Raw genomic sequence first — 16790 nt, 5'->3', positions numbered from 1 at the left:
TTAAATTTTCTTCAAAAGAGTTAAATTTTCAACCAAAAAAGAAGAGTTTCAAAATATTAGTTCGAGCCTTAAAAAAATAGTAGCATTTTCAGCAGAAAAATATGGAATTTCTACATAATGAGATACATTTTTAAATACATTTTTAACCAATAATGAAATCGTATTTTTTATTTAAAAAATTAACTTCGAAAAAACAGAAGTTTTAAGAAAATGGTTAAATCCTACACCAAGCCGAATTAATTTTTCAACAAGCAGTATATTCAACCAAAAAAATATTAAAATTCTACTAAAATAGATCAATTTTGGAACCAAAAAGGCGTGTACTCTAAAAAACAGATACATTTTCAAACGTAAAATATAAATTTTTAAGTAACAAACTGATTTTTAACGAAATAGTTAAATTTTACACAAAAATTCTGAATTTAAAAAAAGAAAAATTTACAGTGTAAACTTTTTAAATTTAATTATTCAGTTTTTACAAAAACTATCAATTTTAAGTCAATAATGAACGGTTAAATTTGCAGTAATGTAATTGATTTCCAACTAAAGAAACCGAATTTTGAAAAAAATGGTTAAATTTTTAACAATAAAAAATACAGTTTTAACCAAATAGTTGTGTTCTTAAGAAAAAAGGAGAAAGTTACACCAGATGAAAAGTTTTGAACAAAAATCACGATTTTTCACCTGAAGAAAATTTTTTATTAAAGAGGGAAAACCAATTTTAATCTGATAGTAGAAGTTTCAACTCGAAATTATAAAGTAGATTTTCAACAAAATGCTTGTATTTTTAACATAAAATTTATTGTGAACCAAATATTTCAATTTTCTATCAAATTACTGAAAATTTTCACCCAAAATAACTTTTTTACAAAATTGTTGAATTCTCAACCTAATAATTGAAATTTTAACTGGAAAAGACGAATTGTCTACAAAATACATGAATTTTCATCTGAAAAAGATCAATTTTCAACCAAAACCGGAATAATTATATTTTTTATGAGGAAATCATACATTTCCCGGTAATAGTTAACCTGAAATAAAATTAATTTATAATAAAAATTATTACATTTCTACCAAAAGTGTTAAATTCTTCACAAAGAAAGATTATTCAATCAAGGAAATAGAATTTGAACAATTAATTTTCTACCCCAAGAGATACATTTTATAGAATTTTTAACAAATAATGGAACAGTTAATTTTTATTTAAAAAAAATACATTTTGCCAAAAAAACATAATTTTTAAGATCAAAAAGTTGATTTTCAACAAAATAGTTGAATTTTCTAAAAAATTAATAGAATTTTAAACTAAAACGACAAATTTTCAATCATATAAAAAAATATCTTGAGTTTGCAACAAAATAGTTGCATTTGTAAACAAAACAAACGAACTTTCAAACAAAAAGTTGTTTTATTAATAAAAAGAGGCGTAACTTCCATCAGAAAATAAATTTGAAACTAAAATGACGATTTTTCACCCACGGAAGGTTATTCATTAAAAAGAGGAAAATAATTTCAAAGAGGTATTGGAATTTTCAATCCAAAAATATAAATTTTTAAAAACAAAAATAAAATAAACTTTGAACCAAGTAGGTTAATCTTCTAAAATAAAAGTTGAATTTTTAACATAAAAAATATTGTCAATCAAATAGTTGATTTTTCTACAATATTACCCAATTGTCAAACTAATAATTGAATTATCAATTGGAAAATACAAATAGTCAAGAGAATACATGAATTTTTCAGTAAAAAAGATAAATTTTTATCCAAAACTGAAATAATTATATTTCTCATTTAAAAATCAGTTTCTTAATAAATTGTCGAATTTTTAACAAAATAGTTAACTTTATAACCCAAAAGATGAACTTTTTAACTGACATCATGCATTTTAAAATATTTTTTACCATGAAACTAAATGAATTTACTAACAAGATTAATTTTCTTTCCAAAATGGTTTTCAGCAAAATATATTAATTATCAAATACTAGTTTAATTTTTAATTAAAGAAAACAATTTTTACAGTAAAAAACTTTTAACGCGCAGTTTAATTTTTCAATCAGATGGTTTAATTTTCAACTAGAAAATATTAACTTCAAAACAAAAAACAAATAGCTGATGAGTTATCTACATAACAGTCGAATCATCAACCAAAACTAAGGCTAAATATTACGCAAAATAGTTTAATGAATTTAAGTGAAAGAATAATCTGCAAGTCTTATCATAACTTAAGTAAATTACAGCGCCTCTCACATGCTAATCATGAGAATAAAAATAAGAATCTAATCATGTGAAGATTTATTTTCTTATGTTTGACGCAACAACTGGATATACAAAAATTCTACTTGTCATCCTCTACATTGGGAATCAACATTACTTATGATTGCGCCTTCTTAGACTTGGAACCATCGTCAGTACTGTGCCACGAATCCACATAATTTCGCCTGGGGTAAAATTTTCTTGAAGCATAATATCTGTATCAGGGTGTACCAGAATGCGTTGATTAACAACAACCAAGGCAACATCATGTGGTACCAGATGTTCACCTGGAATACCTCGGCATATTTCAATGTGTCTCACATCCCTGCGCTCATAATCTCGGCGAAGTGGAGAATAAAATGTAATACTTGCATGGGCCCGAGTTGTATTGCGAAAATAGCTGGCTCTAGTTGCGACTATGAAAGAGTCAACTACAGTTCCAAGACCAACTCTGATACCATCTATTCTGATGCTGACTGAAGTGGGTGTCTCTAATTGCTGTAGACGTGTTCTGCATATTGTTTGGACATCTGATTGATGCTGCTGATGTGATCTGATCAGCTCTGGATGCTGCTGATATGATCTGATCAGCTCTGGAGGCTGCTGATATGATCTGATCAGCTCTGGATGCTGCTGATGTGATATGATCAGCTCTGGATGCTGCTGATGTGATATAATCAGCTCTGGATGCTGCTGATGCGATCTGATCAGCTCGGGATGCTGTTGGTATGATCTGATCAGCTCTTGATGCTGTTGGCTTGACCTGGTCGATTCTGGATGCAGCAGTTGAGCAACTCTGGTTTGATGAATGACAAGACTTGATGGTCCTGCAAAAACAATACAAATTAATTCAAAACAAATATTAACTTGTGTAACAGAATTGCAATGGCAAAGGAAGAAAGAGGCTGTTGCTGATCTTCCAAGTGTGGTTCTTGGAATATTCTACAAATTACTTAGAGCAATATTCTCTTCTCTCAGAAGGATGCTTCTTGACACAGATAAACATTCGTCTTGAAGTTACGATTGAAAGAAATGTTATTCGTCTAAAAAAGAATCTGCTTCATAGCAAACATCAGCCTTTTGCAACAAAGTTCACCTCACCTTGAAGGCAAAATAATTTTCTTTGTGTGGAAAAGACATTCAAGTGATTCAAAACAAAAGAGGTAAGAGGATGATGCTTTTCTTTAAAGACAAATTGTTCTGTGATTTAATTGATTGCTAGTTAGGCCGACTAATCAACAATTCTACATTTTTTTATAAATAGGATAGCAGTTTTTAATTACACAGTTCAGGTCCTGATGTGAATTAGATTCTATTGCTTCCAATTTCTATCTTTTGACAACATGGATGATGTTTTACTTACCAGTGTTTTCAATAGATGAAATCACAAGTCCTTGTGACAAAACGCAACAAATTATTAGAAGACTCACGAAAGGTTGTTTGCTCATTTTGATAAGAATCTATGGAAAAAAAATGGTACTGAAAGTAAAGGAAAGAATAATTTGACTTTTATACGGAAACGTTAAGTTTCTGGAGTTATAAATTCAAGAAAGGTTTTGCAGATATCCTGAAACATAATTTATAGCACACAGGTTTGGCGTGATTGCCAAACATGATTTCACATAAACACATTTTGAATCATGCCTATCATGCTCTTGAAATCTTTTATTGGTAAATAATTAAATTTAAAGGCTTTTTCAAATATAAAATATTTTTAATTCTTTAATTTTTAAGATTTATATTTGAAATTTCATCAATTTATAAGATATACAACTGAAGACTTGACTGTTGATCTTCAAAATCATCCAAACTTAATAATTTTATTCATGAGTAACTCTTTTAATTTACAAATATTAAATTGTAAATATTTAGCAGAAAATGTCCCTATCTCAATAATTCAAGTTGAATAAATATGATTTATAAGTTAAACTAATTAGATTCAGTTATTTTAAATCACATTTAAGTCAGTGTAAATAGTTCAAAGTTAGTTTGAGTAGGTTTATAAGTGTAGAAGTTATACGTTTTTCCTGGCACCTGATTTACTGACGGAAAAATAAATCCACAACAGGGATCTGTATTATCGAACATCGATATATCTGTATTACCGATAACACAGACACACAAAAAAAATTCAAAGTCCACGGAGGCGACCTTTGGGGTTCTATGTTTTTGGGTCGCTGATACCGAATCGTTTGTCGGTTTTTTTTAGATCAGATCGCTTTCAAGGTCATTTGAAGGTCAAATGAAGGAAATATTGCTGAAAAAATCTAAAAAAAATTAGACATACGTTTTTTTAGTATGCTCAATCCGAATCCGTTGTCGGTTGACCTTCATTAGTTCAAGATCAAGGTCATGTAAAGGTCAAACCAACAAAATAACCTCAAAAAACTGTGTAAAAATTCATATATAACTTTAAGAGTCATAGAATCTAAATCCTAGGTCATTTTGACCATATCTAGTATTTTAAAGGTCATTTAAATATGAAAATAACAACCCATATATCGAGTTTGATAGACCTTCATCAATTCACGTACAAGCTCATAATAGGGTTAAAAAATTAACAATTCCTCATAAACAATTACGATAGGCATATTTTTTTGTATCAACTTGTGTTCATGTTTTCCGCTCATACCGTACTTTCTTACTATCAAATGATCGACGTAACGGTTTTTTTTCGCTTTTTGCCTGTAGTTTTATACTCTCTTTTCAGTGACCAGCAGTAATCAGCCATCATAGCGACATTCCATCTGCCGTGGTAGCGCTTTTCCATTTCTTTGATGTCTTGATGGAAGCGCTCTCCTTGCTCTTCACTGTAACCGCCGCAATTCTCTGGGAATCGATCCAGGTTATTATGCAGCAAGTGCAATTTGTATGACATCAGGTACCCTATTTTTCCAAAGTTCTTAATCATTTCGGCTATTATAACTTTATAATTTTCACTTTTTTATTTCCTAAAAAGCTTTTTACAACTTCCTTAGAACTTAGCAATGCATCCCTTTGATATTTTGTCATTGTTTTTGGAAATTTATCATCTTGTAAAAGTCTCCTTATTTCTGGACCATCAAAAATCCCTTCTTTCAACTGGGCATCAGATTTATATTGAAACTTCTTTTCCAAGCATTTACAACATCGACCATTTGCATCTAAGGCTTTCACAAATTGCTTCATGGCTCCTAATTTAATATGTAATGGAGGAATCAATACTTTTTTTTGGATCAACCAGGGCCGATTTAATGATATTTCGTTTTCCTATTTATGAAACTTTCAAATCACCACATATAAGCCAATTATATGTTTTGTATTCAATGGCCTCTAGAAGTTTTTTTAGACTGGGGAAGGATTCTTTCATTGTCGTAGAGTGTGCGACAGTCACTGCGGCATATTGATTTGTGTTCTGAAGTATTACAGCTTTTAATCTTCTTTTTGACGAGTCAATAAACAGTCTGCGATCATCATCTTTATAAGTATTTGGCTTAAGTTCTTCCATCAGTCCTTTAACATTTGAACAGTACACTAATTTTTCTTCATCACCAACTTTTTCTTCGAAATACTACTTAAAACTCTCATTTCTTTTTCTATAAAACGTTACTTTCGTACCTTTTTCTGAAAATTTTTACTTTTTAAAACTAAAGCTAAATGTTTCGCAGCATCTTTAGGTAGTCTCAAATCTCTTACGAGATCATTAAGTTCGGACTGTGTAAATTTTTCAGAAATTCTATTGCTTACTCCACGCGGTTTATAAACTTCATCAGAGATTTTACTGCTATCGCTTTCATATTCATCTTGATTTTCATCATCGATCTTAGTGCTTTTGTCTTCATCATCATCTTTAGATTTAATTGATAAATTTTCTATACTATCAACATCAACGTCGTCAATCGTTTGAGTTCTCTCAGCGGCTTTTTTTACTGATCCTACCTGGGCGTATTTAGGATCATGTAAATTTTTTTTTATTATAGCCACGGATATCGGTTTTACAGAAATAACAATCATCTTCGTTGGATGGCTCATTCTATTCTGTGGGTTCAATGAAGATCAATTTAGAATCGTCTTTAGTTTTTTTCCAAATAGAAAGCATTTTGCGGCAGTTATTGCAAATACTATCAGGAGCCCAATCTCCCGAAACTATATCTGAATTAAAACATTCTTTGTATATATTCCGAAAATTTTCGTTGAACGATCGTCGATCGTTTTTGTTCGGAATAAATGTTCCACAAATAAAGCAAAATGCGTTAACATCTTTCGGGCACACGTGTTTAGAAGATGAGGTTGAAGGTTTGTTTAAATTTTCCATATTTTTATATATAAACCCGCTCTACAGGGATCCTGGTCCGATTGCTGGTGAGTCCGCCGTCCTGGAGGTGATAACCCTTTTATCTCTCCAGGGCCAAGTAAAAGGGCTTTTCGTCTTTGACGAGAAAAATGTCAACTCGTCGACGAACATACTACGGCATCATCCTCACATCCTGTCGACCCCCTGTAAGGCAGTGCACTTCCACTGGCATCGGTAACCCGACTAGCTTATGAGCACATCCACACATCCATGCATCCGCAGATACGAACATACACACACGCAAACATTCACTCATAACCGCAAATACATGTGAACATTTATAGAAAATGTATTTTTTACCGGATTCGGATTCAGCATGCTCAAAAACCTGCATTTGAATTTTTTTCAGATTTTTTTAGCCTTTTTTCCGAATTTGACCTTTAAATGACCTTATATGGCCTCCAGATAACCATATATGATCAAATAAACCTTGGATTTGTATTCAGCGACCCTCAAAATCTATATAGAAATTTTTACAAATTTTTTTGAGATTATTTTGTTTGTTTGACCATCAAATGACCTTGATCTTGAACAAATAAAGATCAATTGACACCGGATTTGGATTGAGCATGCTAAAAAACTTATGTCGGAATTTTTTCAGATTTTTTCAGCAATATTTTCTTCATTTGAACTTCAAATGACCTTGAAAGCGATCTGACCTGAAAAAGCCGACAAACGATTTGGAATCAGCGACCCAAAAAACATAGAACTCTAAAGGTCGCATCCGTGGACTTTGAAATTATTTGTGTGCCTGTGTAATCGATAATCGATAATACTGCATAAATGTGGGAAAATGCAGAAATTTAAATTGTAAATCCTTACATTCTTGAAAATTATTGAATTCAAGAGAAAAATATGAATTTTCTTTGCAAGAAAAATGAATTTTAAACCAGAAACTAAGACTTTTTTTACAATGAAAGTTAAATTTCTAGTAAAAAGACGAACATTTGACAAAAAATTTCAATTTTTCCAGCTAAAAATACGAATTTTAAAAAGATATTAAAATTTTTATCCCAGAACATTACATTTCTAACAAAAAATATGTACTTTTGACCAAATACTTGCATTTTTAAATAAGAAATATCAGTGTTTAACCAAAAATAGAAAAATGAATAGTCTAGATCCAAGAATTACTTTTTCGTAATTTACCAAGAAAGTCGAATTTTTAATCCAATACATGAATATTAAAGAAAATTGTAGAACTTTGAAACAAAAACGTTCAAATATCTACAAAATAGTTAAGTTTTCAACACAAATGTGATTTTTCTATAAAAAAGTTTTTCACATCCGATAGATTGATTTTTAAATAAGTAGTTTAATGTTGTATTACAAAGTCTGATCTGCTCTAAAAATAATAAATATTTTAGAAAAATAACAAAAAATATCAAATTTCAAACAAGATTGTAAGGATCTTAACTACACTAGATAATTTTAATTCACAAGCAAACATTTACATTCACATTTCTATGTTACAAAATTCTAAAAAAAAAATAAATAAATTTATATTCGACAAAAGAGTTCAACATTCAACCATGTAGTAAAAGTTCCGACTAAACCTAATTTTTTTACCAAGAAGATTAATTTTTTATTAAAGAAGATAAATTGTCAACCAAATAACTAAATTTTCAGATATAAAAGATACATTTTTAACCAAACATTTGAATCTTTAAATAAATTAAATAGTTCACTTTTTAAAATTAGAGATCAATCTTTTAATAAATAAGGGTGATTTTCTAACAAATTAGGTTTATTTTAAACGGAATAATAACATTTGTAACCAAACAGTAGCATTCTTAACCAAGACAAATACATTCAAAAGCAAAAATATACTAGCAGACTTTGGAAGAAAAAGAACAAAAAAAAATTACCAAGAATAGTTGTATTTTCATACTAGATTTTATTAATTTAGTTTGACTTCAAGCCAAAAAATGAGAATAATGAAAAAATAATTTTTCCTAAACATTCTTTTATTAAGATATGCTACCGTCTATACCCGAAATCAGTTGAAACTAGTTTCAACTAGTTAAAACGCGAAATTACTACGATCCGTTGTAAAAATTAATTTAAACTAGTTAAAATGCGAAGGAACCAATTCCGTATGTGAAACCCTGAAGAATTTTTAAATTTCATCTTATTTAGTATTATTTGCGACTGATCACAGAAAAGTGATTGGTCAGATCTCGAAACCCTTTTTTAGGCCCTCTTAAAAAGTACTTTTTAGCGACTGGTCAGAGGAGAGTGATTGGTCACATCTAGGATCCCTTCTCCAGAAACTCCTTTAAAAAGTGCCTTTAGTAGCTGGTGATAGAAGAGTAATTGGTCACATCTTGGAACCCTTTTTTAAGGTTCTTCTTAAAGAAGTACTTTTAGAAACTGGCCACAGAAGAGTGATTGGTCACATTGCGGAACGATTTTCTATTTCCGCCATTAAAAAGTACGTTTTAGCGACTGGTCACAGAAGATTCATTGGTCACAGAGTGGACCCCTTTTTCGGAACCTCATAGATAACTTGTTTTATCGTCTGGTCACAGAAGAGTGATTGGTAACTGATATTTTCAGTAAAAACAGGAAGTAGGATGAAATTATATTTTTTGAGGGGTTTTTACAAATGGACTTGGTTACTTCGCGTTTTGACTAGTTAAAAATAGTTTTGACAAATGATCGAAGTAATTTCGCGTTCTAACTAGTAATTCTTAGTGACTGTTTGCAGAAGAGTAATTGGTCACATACCAGAGCCCTTTTCCACCCCCCCCCCCTAAAAAGTATTTTTTAGCAACTGGTCGCAGAAGAGTGATTGGTCACATCACGGAACGCTTTTCTATTTCCGCCTTTAAAAAATACTTCATTGGTCACAGAGTGGACCACTCTTTCGGGTCCCCTTAGAAAACTTGTTTTATCGTCTGGTCACAGAAGAGCTACTGGTAACTGATATTTTTAGTAAAAACACGAAATAGGATAAAATAAAATTTTATCACGGGCTTTTACAAATGGACTTGGTTACTTCGCGTTTTGACTAGTGAAAAGTAGTTTTGACAAATGATCGAATTAATTTCGCGTTTAAACTAGTCATTTTTAGTGACTGTTTGCAGAAGAGTGATTGGTCACATCCCAGACCCCTTTTCCTGACCCCCCCCCCTAAAAAGTACTTTTTAGCGCCTGGTTTTAAAAGAGTGATTGGTCACATCTTAAACCCCTTTTTTAGGTCCCCCTTAAAAAACGTGTTTTAGCGTCTGGCCACAGAAGACTGATCGCGTAAGTGAGTAAATAATTTACTCTGAAAACTGGGTTTGCATTAATGAAGTTATATTAATTTTAATATATACCTTTCCAGTGGGAATAGGGGGGGGGTCCCTAAAATTAGGTTTAGTTTTCATTTAAGAGGATACAATAATTTGAGAAATAGGTAGAAATCACAGAGCATCATGTGAGGAACTTATAGGGCCTGCTGAATTTGTATAAGGCCGAGTTTCACCAGAAACTGTAGAATAAGTTGCGATGAGTAAGCAGGTGTGTTTTCGATTCCAGCAGTATTTATATAAGAGTAAAGTTTCCCAAAATAATCCTAATTGAAAATCATGAGAAAATTACCGGTAAATTTACAGAAAAATCTTTTAATATTTTGAAAAATTCTGTTTTACCCGAAAAGGGGGCGTAGTCGATTCAACAGATGTTTATTAGTAAGAGGTGAGAGAGGTGAGAGCATCAGTAATAAAGATATTTCCATCTATATTACAATGCAATTCTTAAGAGTTTTCTATAAATACTTCATAGGTGATAAAATCAAGCAAAGGGTATTTTAGTGGACATTTACACCGCAGCACGAAGTAAAGATATTATTTTTCTGAGTTTTACGAATCTTACTAAATAATAGTGCTTGTTACGTTTCCAGATTCTCTGATGCTTTATGCATTGCTTACGTAAATGCGAAAGATGAAAGTGCAAAGACATTACCAAATAGAATTTAATCCAAGTTTTTTTTAAAGAAAGCGGCTGAAATATAAATCATGCTTCGCAATTAGAAATCCGGTTCTAACAATTATTTGTATTTTTTATTTATTCATAAAAATTTTCTGGTTCTGAATTTCTAGTACCGTTTTTCTTTTACAGAGTTGGGAATGTGTTGGTTGACCTTTGTCAATCTAATGAAAGGGAATTAAAAGATAGTGCGGAACTTTATTACTGAATAGCCTCTAAAGACGGCTGTCCGTAAAAAATTGTCATCTTTTGGCGAAGTTAAAAATTTCTGGTATTTTTCTATACTTTTTGATGTGGTAATCTGAAAAAAAATCAGTGACGTCCTACAGACGTCTTCAGGAAATCTCTAAGCCGTATTTTAGAACGTATCATCTGGACATACTAGAGATGCTTTTAAGACGCCTTATGTCAGTACGAAAGATCTTCCGAGAACTATCAAGATCTTTAGAACATATTTAAGACATCTTGAGAACGTGCCTAAGGACGTTCTTGTGCTGTTCCTCATTCGGTGCCCTTTGGTAGGAAGTGATTCTTTATTCCTGTTGAGCTGGTAGGTTACTCTCAAGGTTTGCAATGAAATATCCGCAACTTGTTCATTCTAAGATAGAAAATAATTGAAAATATAGCCTAAACCTTTCGCATATCCCACAACAGGAAAAAAATGCTTATTAATCAAGAGAGGAAGTATAGGGGCAATTGATTCAAGTGATGGAGAAGAATAAGGTCATTATAGCCATTATTTTAACAGAGCTAAGTGAATGGCCATTCGTCAAGGCCTACTCCACAGCCAGATCGTTATCCTCCTGTATTTATTCATGTCAGCTCTTAACAGTGGCAAAAGGCCCTGGAAGGTAGAGCTTAAAGTTATCAGTATATTTGTGACGGTTGCAATGTCAAAGGTTGCTCCCAAATTTGGAGGTGTGAAAGTTAGAAGGTTTGAGTGCAAGCGTGGATTTTTGTGAGACACCATTCTCCACCAATTCAAAATCAGACTGCTTACCTTTATTAATTTTTACTTTTCCGGGACGATTGCTAACATAAGTTGCAAACCAGTTCAAAGCCGTATTCATGAAATGAAGCGATTTGAGCCTAGTCTATTGTAGCTTATGGTTAACTGTATCATACGCATTAGAACAGTCTAAAAAGACAACAACCGTTATTTAACTTCTATCAACTGACTAAGTTACTAGCGAAGCTGTCAGCATGCTAAGCACTGAGAGAAGTTTGGTAAAGCCGCCATCCAACAAACTCAATTGTCGCGCCAATCACACAGTGAATAGCGCCAATTCTGTTTAGTAGAACGGCTACACTAATTCGGGAGAAATATTACGCCGAACAGGCCGAACCGTTTAACCAACAGTCTAGTCTAGCCGTTCTGCACACGCAGCGCTGGACACACATTTTCGCGCATGCGCAGTATAGGAAAACATAGCGCTGACGCTCCGGAGCGACTGATCTTGGTAAGTTTGGGGTAACCAGTGCCATGAGTATGAAGCGGGTGCCACACCAAACTGAAGAGCAACTCTCCCACCGCTAGCGTGACTGTTTTACCTAACTTCTCTACATTGTGCCTCGCCCAAACCCAGATTGCATTGGGTCCATCATATAACTGGATAAAAGTCTTTGGGAGAAGCAAGGTTAGATATTTTAAGATCAGGGTCCATAATCGCCTACTTTTAGGTATCAAGAAATATTCCCACCTGTAATAGGCGTGCAAGAGAAAGTGGTCAATGGCCAGTAAAACAAGGCAAATCATTTTAAGTGAGATACCATCAGAGCCTTGAGCAATTGATTTTATTTAGAAGATTTTTTTTTTACATTTATTTTTTTTATATTTATATTTTTTTTATATTTATTTTTTGCAAACCAAAAGATTTATCAAAAAATTTATTCATCAACCAATTTCTTTTCCTAAATCAGATCTAACATATTTGCTATTTTCCCCAAGAGGCATGTGATGAAGATTTGCTCGTTAAAGCCGGAGGAGCTTTAACAAAAGAAAATTCACAATCACTAAATTTCAGTTGTTGATGGGTTGACCTCTGTTTTGAAAGTCATATAAAAGCCACAAAGAAGTAGAATGGCCGAACGCATAATGCGAGACAAATATATTATCGAGTCCGATGGTAAAAATCAATAATGCAAGATAGCTCTGCTAACAATTTATAAGATTTCCATATCAAAATAGATCCTTTATAAATGTTTAAACTTCTCATTCTTATTATATTTGATATTTCCTTGAATTTTAATAATTCAACACAATGATAAAATATTTTAAGAAATAAATCAAATTTATTTTGACAGCTGCTAACAGCTGCCCCTAAACTGAATCTGCTAAATCTTAGTTTATGGTAGTTTTTTAAAAGCTTAAAAATCCGAGAGCTTTTTAAAACGGTGTTCAATCGACAAATTTGTATGAATTCCCTTACCGACCGAGCAAGGTTCTGTTCCATGTTAAGTTTAAGGCACAATTCCTTGCTGATTTGCCGACAATGAATAATGATAACTGTTCTGCCTACCAAAGATCAAATTATAATCTAAAAATTTCCGACCTCCTTTTTTACCAACTTAGGGTAACTTGCTGCAATGTGACTTGCTGGGGGTTGGAATGTTTTGGACCCATAAAATAAAAAGATACTTAGTATTGCTGATGTTTCATCAAGGCAATAATAATTTTAGATTTTTTTTCTGGGCAATTGCTAACGGTTCATCCTATGAAAAAACTGAAAAAAGCAAGAATGCTTTATTTGAGCCCAGACATACTATGAATGACTTTTCTAACATTTTTGTTAATAATGAATGGAATTATTAGCACAAAATTGTTCAAATAAAAAATTAAGAGGATTTGGAAAAATAAACCAAACCAAATTTTTTTTTAATTTGACGTTTTGTTCGGAGATTTCATCTTTCAAATTAAACAAATTAAGAATGTTGTTCATCAAAGTTACCGAATCTTTAATCCTAAAACTAACCATTTGTGTGGTGTTGGATTTCTAGAGTTTGAAAGTAAATTTTTTTTCATTTTGAAGGCTTACAACTGAAATAAAGTTACTACTGAAAACTCTTATGCCTTAGAGATGAATTAATACACTTTTTTAATTTTGAGTGATTTCGAAAATCGAAAGTTATGTTTTCAATTCTTAATTTTCCAAAATAATAAAGTGTAGATTGTAGGTCAACAAAATCATCAAATTTGCATTTGTGTATTTTATAATTTGCATAATTTTTAATTGATAAAATTGAGCATTGTTTAATTTTAAAGATTTGCAATTCAAACGAACTTAACAAATAAAACTTTTATTTTCGAGAAATGTGTAAACAATGATTCTCAAATTTGGATGATTTTGAAAATAAAAAGTCAAGTTTTTAATTCTTAGACATCCTAAATTGAAGAAATTTAGATTACAAGTCATCAAAATTATAGAATTGTTGATCGGAAAAGTCACAATTTGCATAATATTTAATTGTTAAAATTCAAATTCCTCAATTAAGAAAAATTTCAACCTGAAGAAAGACACTATAGCAAGCTTTTAAATTTCAAAGATGTATGAATGAAATACCGAAACTTGAATGATTTTAAAGGTCAAAATTCAAATTCGTAATCTCCTAATTCGCAGAAATTTCGTATGTATCTAATAACGTTGTCATTGTATTATAAGAACAAGTTTTTAAATTGGAAAACATAAATCTTGCATTAGTTTTAATTCAAGATTAAAAGCAGTAAAATATCGTATATTTGAACTATTTAAAATTCAAAGTTCTACAATTTTGAAAATTTGCAAATGAAAACTCTTCAATATAAGCGATTTGCAATTTAGAATTTTTGTAAATTTTAAGGTATATAAATAAAAATTCCATAATTGTGATGCTTTTGAAGATCAAAAGTCAAGAGTTTTCTATTCTAATATTTATAAATTTGATAAATGCAAATCATCCAAACTTAAAACTTTTTAATTTCAAAACGTAAGAATTTCATAATTTTTAGTTATTAAGTTTCAGAAATAAAATATTTACAATTTTTTCAAATTTAAACTGAAGGTTCTACAATTTCGAAGACGTGGTATTGAAAATTTTGGAATTTTCAATCTACTGAACTGCAAATTATTCAATTTTTAAGAATTTTTAATTTTTAATTAAAAATTCATCAATTTTGAATATTTTCAGTTAAAGACTCTTCAATGTCCATAACAGAAAATGTTCCAATTAAAATTTTTGAAATAAGGTCAGAAATTTATGTCGAGCTGTTATGCAGCTCTTCTGAATCGTAAAAGAAGCGGCTAAAAATATTTTCGAGTACATCCATGTGGGAGAAACGGTGCGTTTAAAATTACATCGATTTCGACCTAAAAAAGCTGAAAAACGTTTATACTGCTGCCATTAAAAAAATTCTTTTAAGGCATTACTCAGCTTTACTGAATCTAAAATGATTTATTAAATTATTTTTTAATTTGAAAAAACTGTTTCTGAGTAATTATTTAGCTCGAATAAACCGTGAAAGGAACGCCTTAAAAAAGCAACCATCTCTGAGAAAACCCCTTGTCAAAGGTAGGGTGCATTCTTAAGAAAAAAATATTAACACACAAAGAGCTGTATAACTTTTTTTCTTTTGAAGAAAAAATAACTGCCCTTGAGCCACTGCTACCTTAATTGAATTCTGGAAAAAACAGGCAAAAAGGAGTAAAAACTTTTTAAAAAATACTAAGAATGAACTTTGACCCATTTCTGAATCGAGGTGCACCATATTTTTGACGTTACGTCAAAATAATTAGTTTGAGCAAATTAATTAATTATTATTCTTAAAGGAATCTCTATTACCATCAGAGAATAACATTAATGCTGAACTTCTTTGAAGACTAGATAAAGCTATGAATTAATTTGTTTTAAACTAGGTTTTTTTTCTGAAAAAGGTTGGAAAAAATTCTGTTTTTGATTTCCCTAGCGGCTTATTGAAAGAGCAATTGTCCGACAATTGGGAGTTCTTTGGTTCGATTCTCAGCGGAGCTGAGGAGATATTTTTTAAGAAGAAGTTTAATTAAAATTTGTAGAAACAAATTTGATTAAAATTTGTAAAAACAAATTTAATTAAAATTTGTAGTAAAAAATTGAGTTTAAATTTTTTCATCCAAAGCTACATTCAGTCTGAAAAGACGTTAAGAATTTCTGTTAGTCTCTGATGAGAATACAGATTCCTTAAAATTTTTAAATACTCAACGTGTGGCAAAACAATGCATGTATTTCTGAATATGAATTTTTCTTTCGATCTTTCTAGTAGCTTAAAGGAAAAGCAGCCGGCTGGAATTCGGAAAATTTGTGGTTGGATTCTCAGTGAAGCGAAGGAGATCCTTTTTTAGAAAAAATCTAATTAGAAAATTTGTTATCGATAGCTACATCTTGTCTGAAAAGACTTTAAGAATTTCTATTATTCTCTGATGATAATGCAGATTCCTTGAAAATTTTAAATAATTACACCTGGTAAAATAATGCGTGCATTTCTAAAAAAAGAATTCTTCTTGCGATCTCTCTAGTAGCTTAAGGGAAAGCACCGACCCGGCAATCGAAAGTTCTGCGGTTCGATTTCCAGTAGTGGAAAGGAGAATATCTTTTTCAGGGAAAAATGTAATTATAATAATTAATGTTGTAGCAATTTTTGAAGTAGATTTCGTGGAGTTTGCAGATTTGTCTACTATTTTGCTCTAATAGCTGCAACGTCATTTTCAACTACACTGCTCAAGAAGACGAAGAAGATTTTTGATCATCGACCTAACAGGTCAGATCGACGAAGCCTGTTTCAAAAAAGAAAGGAGAAATTCAGCGAGACATTTTTCAAATATTATCGCAAAAAATTGACTAAAGCTCATAAGGTGACACTACATAGAATTGCAATTAATAAATTAAACTCCTTTAGGTCTTTCAACCCATCATCTGAATTATTAGAAGCATTTAATAAAATCAATCTTCAAATTGACCTACCAAGGGTTAATTAAAAAATAATGTGAAGTCAGCTGCCATCAAAGCCACATTTAAATCTGGATTTAAATCTTGAAACTGTAGCAATCTGGGATACACTTAAAATGAATGTCTGCAGCCGAAGAAAAACACTTTTGTTACAGCTGATGTAAATGGTGTCAAATCGCCAAGAATGTTCTTCAGAAGAAAAATATTCCGAATTTTGTTTCAGGAACTGTTAATTAGATTCTGGCAGTCTGGTAAGTTTTGTTCGAATAAAACA

At 31.2% G+C, this 16790-nt stretch overlaps 1 protein-coding gene across 1 annotated transcript in view; it reads right to left on the bottom strand.

Moving 5' to 3' along the window:
* Positions 1 to 2367: 2367 nt before the first annotated feature.
* LOC117177166 overlaps positions 2368 to 16790 on the bottom strand; it is a 126282-nt gene continuing 111859 nt past the window's right edge. Inside the window, exons 3-4 of the mRNA XM_033367676.1 lie at positions 3617 to 3713; positions 2368 to 3080 (exon numbers count right to left, since the gene is read on the bottom strand). Coding sequence (XP_033223567.1) covers positions 2368 to 3080; positions 3617 to 3713 — 810 coding nt within the window. The remainder of the gene's footprint in view (positions 3081 to 3616; positions 3714 to 16790) is intronic.

The sequence above is a fragment of the Belonocnema kinseyi genome, chromosome 1, assembly GCF_010883055.1.
Source record: "Belonocnema kinseyi isolate 2016_QV_RU_SX_M_011 chromosome 1, B_treatae_v1, whole genome shotgun sequence".
NCBI classification, from domain to species: Eukaryota; Metazoa; Arthropoda; class Insecta; order Hymenoptera; family Cynipidae; genus Belonocnema; species Belonocnema kinseyi.
This window is presented reverse-complemented; position numbering and strand designations above follow the sequence as displayed.